Source organism: Myotis brandtii, unplaced genomic scaffold (genome assembly GCF_000412655.1).
Source record: "Myotis brandtii unplaced genomic scaffold, ASM41265v1 scaffold621, whole genome shotgun sequence".
In the NCBI taxonomy this organism is placed as follows: domain Eukaryota; kingdom Metazoa; phylum Chordata; class Mammalia; order Chiroptera; family Vespertilionidae; genus Myotis; species Myotis brandtii.
The window spans coordinates 3,929,253-3,939,515 of NW_005370372.1; the positions used below are offsets into that span (position 1 = coordinate 3,929,253).

At 35.5% G+C, this 10,263-nt stretch overlaps 1 protein-coding gene across 3 annotated transcripts in view; it reads left to right on the forward strand.

The window, feature by feature from the left end:
• Window positions 1–10,263, forward strand: part of SEMA3C (sema domain, immunoglobulin domain (Ig), short basic domain, secreted, (semaphorin) 3C) — a 156,641-nt gene that overhangs the window by 135,390 nt on the left and 10,988 nt on the right. For all 3 annotated transcript variants that reach the window (XR_001359381.1, XM_005880038.2, XM_014528192.1), the window contains exons 14-15: window positions 1,152–1,193; window positions 4,639–4,796. Coding sequence is in view for 2 of the 3 variants with exons in the window: in XM_005880038.2 (XP_005880100.1) it covers window positions 1,152–1,193; window positions 4,639–4,796 (200 nt within the window). In the remaining variant the exon portion in view is untranslated. The remainder of the gene's footprint in view (window positions 1–1,151; window positions 1,194–4,638; window positions 4,797–10,263) is intronic.

Consider the following 10,263-nt stretch of genomic DNA (forward strand, 5'->3'; position numbering starts at 1 on the left):
CCGGGACCCTTGAGTCCGCAGGCCGACGCTCTATCCGCTGAGCCAAACCGGTTCGGCATGTTTATTTTCTTCTTAGTTTCCATTGCCCTAGAAGCTGTATCGGTAAAGATATTGCTACGACGTATGTCTACTATTTTGCTGCCTATGGAGTCTTCTAAGATTTTTATGGTTTCCCTGTATGTGTGTGTATTTCTAAGCAATGAGCCAAACTTGTTACAATAGTGTTTAGAGATATTGCCATTTTATCTTTCAAATGTTAGAACATACAGCTTCAGAAAGTGAAATCATTGTGGGCACAGTTGATTTTGAAAGGTTGCTCCCACTTGAGTTAATCAAGTAAAATTTCAGACTTTCATTAGGTTATCACATCTAATTTTTAATCTTTAAAAGTAACTAATAATATTTAAGAAGTAAATTTATAAATAGAGTGGCTTTCAAAAAGGATTACTATTTCAGAAAATTCTTAGATTCTTTAACTGGTTCACATTTATTAAAAGAGGATCCTTGCCCTGATGTGGCTCAGTTAGTTGGAGCATCGAACACCGAGAGACAGGGGTTGAATGCCCATTCAAGGCACATGCCCATATTTCAGGTTTGATCCCTGGTTGGGTCATGCAGGAGGCAACGAGAATTGGTGTTTTTCTCTCTATCTCTCCTTCTTTCTCTTAAAATAGCAATTTTTTATGAAGAGGATCCCTGACAACATTATTTTGCAGCAAAAAGAATTAATAAGTATGTCAGGTGAACAATTGTGTCTTATGCAGAGTGCTGTGTATGGAATAAGATGGGGTACCATTCCACAGTCCCCCACCCAGATACCCAGATTAATCCTGCATTACTCATTGGATTCATTATTCCAAGATACACTTTTTTCAGTTCTCTCCAATTGTCTTTTTTTTTCTAATGACTATATTGATATATGTGTTATAATTGCAACTTTTGTTTTAGTTTAGGCATATATTTGTGTAACAAATCCATCCTTACCCCAGAAGAAATATATTATAGACAAGTATTGCTAGACTTTGAAAGTATATATACATTTAGAGAGAAATAATGATTTCTTGAATTTCAATAGAAAAGAGAAATTGTTTTGAATGCAAAATCATTTTGAATGATTATTTGAACAACTAACAATATTTTTCTTTTTTCAGAATCATGTTCCTATAACAACAATGAAAATTTCATCTAAAAAGGTAAAATCAACCTCATTTTTATTTTCTTTGCATATAAAAAATTTTACTACTATGAAAAAGTGTACTTATAATTTCTGAAAAATAAATTTTAATATTAGCATAATAATTAATACTATTTACAGAATACCACAAAATCACTTTTAGTTTTGATGTAGAATTCACTAGCTATTAGTGGAGACAAAAATAGGTTTATTTTTGTACAAAAGTCCATCAGAGCAAAACACACGTATGTACAGCATGATAGCCCAACATTTTGTATATCCTATATGCTCAAATATTACTGTGTGTTAAGCCAACCAAAATAAATAAATAAAAACCTTTCTGAAGAAAGAATTTAGCATAATGTTGGGCCACTATAATATCACATTCTCAGGAGCTCAGATTGAGTAATTAATCCTCTTTTGAGTTCCTGATTCTGTCACATGTTTAAAATATGAAATGCATTCTTAAGCTTGTTTTTAAGAAAAGGCTATTTTTTAGGATTATACATGTCATTAAAAAAAATCTGAATGTTTCCAATCTAAGCCATAACCAGGTTCAGGATTTGGTGAAGAAGTGTCCGACTGTGATTACCAGCAATGTTTAACCTTCTCCTTTGTGCCTGCACATGCAAATATACAAGGATCACAGAAAAGTGCCGTTCCAATCTCTACATGTCCATCCCTAATGGTATAATGGTACCCCAAAGCAAACACTGTAAGGGCCAGAGCAGTATAATAAAAAGTGGAGTAGGCTTAAGAGCAGGAATGGCATACGTTTGAATCTTAACCTGACCGTAAATTACAAATGAATCATCTAACTTCACTGAGCTAAGTTTCTGCCTCTACAAGGTAATGCGTTTCTCACAAATTAATTTATATAAATGGCCCAAAATAAAGTGGGTCTTTCGTAACTGCTGTTTGTAGGAGCCTAAGACTCATTTTTCTTGGAATAGAGAATAAAGGTTTTATGTGTTAGCACATCTGATGACATAACTTTGGTGTTCTTCACCATATTTGGTCTGATGCAGATGAACAAGTAATCCACAGTCAGTCTTGTCCTAGTTTTCACTTGACTAAATTTATGAAGAAAAATAAATAGGGTAAAACAAAACTAAAGATCTCATCTGTAATAATGTTTGTATGGTGCATAACAAACATTTTCCCAAGTAACAAGAAGCCATTTATCATTTCTCCCAATGTCCTAGAGAGCTGATTCCTAGTCAGAATTGTCTTTGAAGTCAGCAGCAGGAAAACCCTTTGTTTACTGTAGTTTAATGGAAAGCGAAAGTATTAGAGCAAAATTCAAAATGAACATGAAGCCATTTGTATGGCATGGTAGTTGTTCACTATACAGTTACAGGTTTCAACTTTTAATTCAACTTGTGAACTTGTAGTTCACAGTCCATTCCATAAAACTGCAATATACCACACACACATACACACAGAAAAAAACTGAGTATTAAATGCTTTCAACACCTTAAAATGTAGATAATTACAAATGTTTCATTAAATTAATTAGATAGAGGGCAGGGTAATTATTTGATTTGGGGGGGACTTCATTTGCCCAACTGCTTACTGCATTGTTATAGTGTGAAAGAACTACAAATTGCCAATGATAACATTATAGATATATATACACATGTTTATATATCATGAATTTTTAAAAAATATGTTTTTATTGATTTGAAAGAGATAGGAAGGGAGAGAGATAGAAATATCAATGTATCAACATCAATTGGCTGCCTCCTGCATGACCCCTGATGGGGACTGAGCCCAAAACCCGGGCATGTGACCTGACTGGGAATGGAACCATGACCTCCTGGTCCATGGGTAGATGCTCAACCAACTGAACCACACGGGCCAGGCTAAATATCATGAATTAGTACCTTCCCTAGTGCTCAGACTATTTTATTGTCATTTTTATGGACTTTTATTCTCTAAGTTATTCTTGCATTCTATGCAGCAGAAAATAGTTGAATTACTTAAAAAAAAGAATTTCTAAAATGAAACTATCTGTATCCTTTTCTCAAATAAACCAGTTTCCTCAAAAAATTTTAATGAATCTGATGCATTCACTGTGATATTTATTAATGTACTAAGTAAGCACCACTTTAAATATTGTTAGAGAAATGGTTATTATCAAAACATGCAGTTTTCTTATGGTTTAAATGTCTCAACTTGGGATCAATATTTTTCAGCCCAATTTTTGGAAAAAATAGATCTGAATAAAAAATTATTTTACATTAGATATAGAGTGAGGTGTGATTCAAATGATTTATCAGAATTGAAAAATTATAAATTGATAATATACTCTACTACTACTGTTATTTAACATTCATTGAGCTTATAGGCGTCAGAAAATATGCTAAAAATTTTATGTAGAGTTAGCTGTTACATTCATTTCTTACAAAAACTCTATAGGGTACATGCTCTATTATCCCAGTTTTAGCAAAGAGGAAGCTGAGATTCCAAAAAGTTACACAGCAAAATTTTGGTTGAGCCAGGGTTTGAATCCCAGAAGTATGCCCCCAGAGCCTGCTGGACAATGATGTCCCCACTGATTTAATTCTAAGCAGCATATACATATATGTACATAATATAAATATGTGTAGATGAATGTGTATGTGCACATGTGTGTGAATGTGTATGTGCATGTACCCAAGATCCAGCTTAGAGATGCTATGCTAACTTGGAATCACACGTCAGTCCTTCGTAAAATATTTAGTGTCAATTAGAAACTTACCCCATCAACTCCTGAGAACCACTTTATGCTAGGCTGCAGGAATTAGAGCAGTATCATAAAAACTCCTGACACCCTACAAAAGAAGGATAAAATCTTCATTTATGACTTAGGGTGCTGAATAGCTCTGGATACACAGAAAGTTTAAGACATGTCTACTTATAAATACTTATATTCTACTCAATAATTTGAAAATCACCTAATGAGAAATATGTCACTTTCAAAGGCATGTGAAAAATGTTTTTTTTATTTTATGTACTACTATCTACTTTTTCATCTATTCTTAAAAATGTCTTGTGTTTTAGACTTCATTTTTTCAAATTTACAACGTGATGGGTTGCCAGACTTGAAGAATAAGAAAGCTGCCTTGTACTTTGCAAAAAGACAGCATTCAAAGAAAAAAGCAAACACCATAATTTAAATCTGTAATATATTAGCTCAAATCTGAGAGAACAATGAATCCCAATGTCTAAAACACATTACCATTCTACATGATACTCTGAGCTTTTTCCTTTAAACAGGAAAGTGGTAATGTTATAGGCATATTAACGTAAAAAAAATTCTATTTATTTTGGCTTTATATCCTTCTGGACTTTGCTTCTTGTTTTCAGTCTAGTTTCAAAATGAATCCAGGGGTCTGTGGGCATATATTATAATGTGTTCCTGCTGAAAGTTCCCTTTTAACTTCCGCATCTGAAATAAATCATCATCATTCTTCTCATAGCAACAGTTGTATGTGAGTTCCAACGAAGGGGTTTCCCAAGTGTCCCTGCATCGCTGCCACATCTACGGCACAGCCTGCGCCGACTGCTGCCTGGCCAGGGACCCTTACTGCGCCTGGGATGGCCATTCCTGCTCTCGGTTCTACCCAACCGGGAAGCGGTGAGTATGAAGCACTCAGCTGAAAATCAAAATTGATGTCACCAGACAATTGTAGTATGCTTTCAAACCGGCACTAAAAGCACCGGGAATAGTCTTTGAACGAAGAAAACGGTAGCGCTGTATAACTTGAGATTCTCAGGAATATGTTAACTAGAATACCATACTTTGGAAATTTTTTCCCCCCTCCTTTTAAGGCACCTCTGCCACACAATTCCCCATCTGTGATACAACAAATATTTCTATCAGAATTTATCTTTATTTTATTTTTTTTTACATTAGCTAATTTTTAATCTTCTTTTCATGTTATGTGCTTGTGTATATTATTAAATCCCACCTTTCTAGGGTTTCCCTGTGCCACTTAATTCTCCTGTAATCGAATGCTTGTGCTAGTTCCCTGGCCAGTGTGGCTCAGTGGTCATCCTCACCAAAGGGTTGCCAGTTCAGTTCCAGGGTGAGGGCACAGGCCTGGGTTGTGGCTCCAGCCCACATAGTGGGCGTGCAGGAGGCAGCTGAAGGATGTGTCACTCTTGAATTGACATTTCTCTTTCTCTCCCTCTCCCTTCTTCTCTCTAAAAAATCACTATAAATATATTTTTTAAATACTTAAAAAATTAAACAAAAGGAACATTGCTCCAAGATGGGTATCCTGAGTTGCTTTTTTGAAAACTTGATGAGCATTCTTTACTCTTTAGAATGATGAGTGCCTGGTAGCTGGTTAGATTAAGAGAACAAGGCAGTCTGAGGCAGTGTCTTTTATCTAAGCAAAGACTTAGGCAGGAAACTCTGAACCAACTTGCACCCGTTTAGAAGGGACCACCAGAACTGAAATTGACTGTAGAACAAAAAATATGCAGAATTTAGAACCAGCCAATGTCACAGATATTTTCAGTCATACCTTGATATGGGTCATGATGGATGACAGGGCCAATACCTATAAAAATTAGTGTCAGCAGGAGAGAGCAAATAGGACCGGCCATGACCAATGATCTTTTAAGTAAATCACTGGATGTTATTTTATAGATACTTTATTGCATGTCATAGATACAGGCCTTTAAGGACATTGGCAGTTTAAACAATCCTTGCACTTGTGCATATCAAGATGATTCTGATGCTTTTATCTATTAGTTCAACAAGTTTGTATCACCGGACACTTATTTGACATGCAGTGTTCTAGAGCTAGGTATATCACTCTAAAAACAACAACTCAAAGGCAAAAATCCCTGCCTTGTGGGATAATAAATTCTAAAGGGGGAAGACAGATAATAAATAAGAAAACCCTCTAGTATGTAAAAAAATGGGAAGGTGTATGAATTATGAAATGGTAAAGAAGAGAGATAAGGGGTGTGGGAAGCAGGGGGTGGCAATGTTAAATGGGTGGACAGGGAGGCCTTACCAAGGATGAGATATTTGAACAAGGACTTGAATGTGAAGAAGAATGGAACCATGGCATTATTTGGAAGAATAACATTTCAAAGAGGAGGTTCAGAAATTCTTAAAGCTGAATTGAAATAGAAATCTATAGAGAGATTATTAATATGTGAGCGATAATTTGACTTTTGTTTAATAAGACCGGGTTGGTTTTGTCTGGGATTGCAGACCTGGAGTAGAAGGAGGATGAGGGGAGAGGAGAGAGAAGCTGCAAAAAGGCTACTCTAATGATCCAGGTGAAATATAATGGTGACTTTCACAGGGATGATAGAGGTGGAGGTGGCAAAAGTGGTTTGATTCTGGACAGAGCTCATAGAATCTGCTAATGTAGTACGTGTGGATGTTAAAGAAATAGAGGCCTCAAAGATGAACCAAGTTCTCAGAACTGAGCATTGGAAATATGTAGATGGAATTTAATGAGAAAGAGCAGACTGTCGAAGGAGTAAGTTTGTAGGGAGAAAGTTGATAAGTGAATGGTGCCTATAAGCTATTCAAGTAGAGATGTTGAGTAGGAAGTTAGAAATATGAAATCTGGAGTAGAGAGGGATGGCCTGGGCTAGATAATTTGGAAGTCTTTTGTATTTAAATTCACGAGCTATAAAGAGAACTCCCATTCTTTAAACCAGGATTTTCAGTATCTGTGTTCCAAAACCTATGTGCCTCCATGTCATTTTAAGATGTAATCAGGAGCTCTGTGGCTTCCTTAGATTTCTACATAGAATTTATGGACTCATTACGCTGAGATCTTCCCTCTGCACGGGGCTGCAGGTCTGAATCTGGGCAAAAGTATGAGGCAAGCAAATTCCAAATGAAATCTCAGATTAAAAGTGATTTTTGTGGACACTCTTTGTATTTACAAGCATATCTGTTTTTGACTCCTAATTATGATAGCAGTGATGTTTCGAAATTATTTCCATAACTGTTTGTAAGACCATTTTTTCCCTGTAGTAAATCATTCCAGAGGTTGGCATCTGTAAAACCTGGAACACAATCTTTAGTCTATTAAACAGATTTGGTGCTGAAGCCCTTACTTTCTAAGGAAGACAGTGATGTGGGGACCACAAAGGGCGTCTTACCACAGCCGTAGAAACTTAGCAGCCTCTTCTATGACATGAAAGAATTGGAGATTAGCTCCCTCCCTGTAAAGCTCTCAGACGTTGGCTTTGACCAACAAGCATACTTATTTAACAAACAAGAAATAGTTCTCAAGTAAAATCCTAGACTACGTGTGGACTGCCATTGCCTATTTGAGGTATCTCATTCAGGTTTGTGCTGAAATATGAGTTCACTCATTTGTTCTCACACTCTCCCACTTATTATAACCCCAGTTACTCTTTCTAAGATGTATATGGAAACAGATTCCACATCATCGTCCTAATGTCACAAATCATGGCCTGAATCATGTTCTTGCAATAAACAAAGAACTGAAACAAGCTTACAGTTCTTTAAAGTTAATATGGTGCCTGGTATTAAACCATGTGTCACAGGTCTGCTGTCAGAGCTAATACATGCATTTAGTGAAGTGACAATATATGAAATCAATATACAAAAATCTGTTGCATTCCTATACACTAATAACAAACTATCAGAAAGAGAAATTAAGAAAGCAATTCCTTATGATTGCATCAAAGGACTAAAATACTCTATTTCACATTTGAAAGTTGCTAAGAGAGTGTATCTTAAAGCCATCATCACAAGAAAAAAACACTTTTGTAACTATATATGGTGACACATGTTAACTAGCCTTATCCTGGCAACCATTTTGTAATATATACATATATCAAAAAGTATGTTATGTATACCTGAAACTTATATATCAATTATACCTCAATAAAACAATACAAACAGGAAAAATGTATCATGGTTTAAAATTAGTAGCCATTTAAAGAATATCTTGGTGATCTCTAGCAATGTCCTAATTCTCTCACAAAAAGCCAAAAATGCAATGTATATGGTATTTCTTGGCCTACTTATACTCATCTTTGGCTCACATGCTAGAAATTTCATTAAAAATATCTTTACTATTTAAATTATCCAAAGTATTTCCAAACTTCATGAAAGCAAAGCATGTTTGCTGAATAGATTAACTATTTCCTAAATTCCCATAGGTAGTATTTTATTCTTTAGAGATTAAATAGTAATGACAAAGATGCTCATTTGGAGAATTTTCCACATTCATTGTCTTTCTTTTTTTTTTTTTTAACCTTACCCAAGGATGTGATTTTTATTGATTTTGAGAGAAAGGAAGGGACAGAGAAAAAAAACATTCATTGTTTCTTTTTTTTTTTTTAACCTTACCCAAGGATGTGATTTTTATTGATTTTGAGAGAAAGGAAGGGACAGAGAAAAAAACATCTATGTGAGAGAGAAACATGGGAATGAAATAAAAACATGTCCTTTGTATAGAAAAGAGAAATAGAGCTATATTTGGAAATCAGTGAAGTCTATACTTTGACAGAAAGCTGTTATATATCATTGGTTCAATAGTTTCTCTTTCTTAAAGAAGTTAGCAAATAGTAAACAATGTAAGCATTTTTTCTCTCTTCACCCACAAGTATCTTAAATATTTGGGCATTAGTATCAAATATTGCAATTTAGACTCAAATGGTATTTGTTTTGGATTCAGATATGTAGTTAGAAATTTTATTTTAAGACAGGATAATCAGTTCACTCTTCAAGTAAATATCTGTTTTCTATACAAGAAGAAAATGATTTCATTGTTTAGCCAAAGAAATAGACTATAATGGAGAAAACATTAGCAACTTGAGACAAACCCCAAATCCTACATGCAATATAATATTATTCTGCCTATCAACATTATGAATGCCTTACAGGAAATCTACACGTACAAAAGGCTCAAATGACAGCCTTGCTGATATCATCATTTAAACCGAGCCATAATAATGGTTTTTTGTAATTTAATGTCTGAAAGCGATGTGTTACTGTAAATTTAGATTGTCCAGCTTGAGGGTTCATGTACATGAGTAAACCATAACATGGTGCTGATCACAGAAAAATAAATTTAACCATTGTGAGTGATACTGCTTTGTCTTCATGGCTGAAAATGACCAGTTCAGCCGTAAGAGCTCTCATGTGGTGCTCATATAATTATACACTCATAAGCTGGATGATAGTAAATAATACTGTGACTTAAATATATAGCAAATGTAATGCAGTCAAAACCTGTTAGAGGAACTATTCTAGAGAACAGCAATAACTATATTTTCTGAGACAAGAGTGACTTCCACTAGTTTGTGTTTGTACAGAAATATATAACTGAATAAAGATCATGTGACATTTTTGGAAAAAGCATACTTAAATAACACAAAATTTTGTACCTATATTTCTATATATAGATGTGTATAATCCATTGAGTACATAAACTATTAACAATTTGCTATACCCTTAAAATGGCATTTTTCATTATCATTAACTTTGAGATTGGTTTGCTTTGTAAATGTGATCATCCCTGTGTGATTTTTAATATTTCTGTTCTTACTAAATATTTTATCTTTAAGGATAAAAATATTAAGATAGATTTAATAATTAACCCACTTAGGTGATATGCTCATTCATATTTACTTCTCAGCATTGGTAGTAAGTAGCCAATTTATACCTGTGCTCCCAATATTTAGAGAGAATTTCCTTCCCTGTCTCTTATAGTAATGTACAGATTCATGAATCATTTATAAGAAAACTAGAGGCCCGGTGCACGAAATTCATGCACGGCGGGGGGGGAGGGGAGTCCCCCTCAGCCCTACCTGCACCCTCTCCAATCCGGGTTGCCCCCAACTGCCCCCCCTGCTGGCCTGGTCGCCCCTGACTGCCCTCCATGCTGGCCTGGTCACCCCCAACTGCCCCCTCTGCCAGCCTGGTCGCTCCATGCAGCCCGCTGCTCGGTCATTTGGTCATCCCTCACTAACCCCCCTGCCGGCCTGGACACCCACAGCCTGTTTGGTCGTCTGTTCAGTTGTTTCCGATATGACAGCCCTTGGCTCTTTATATATATACTAGAGGCCCGGTGCACAAAAATTTGTGC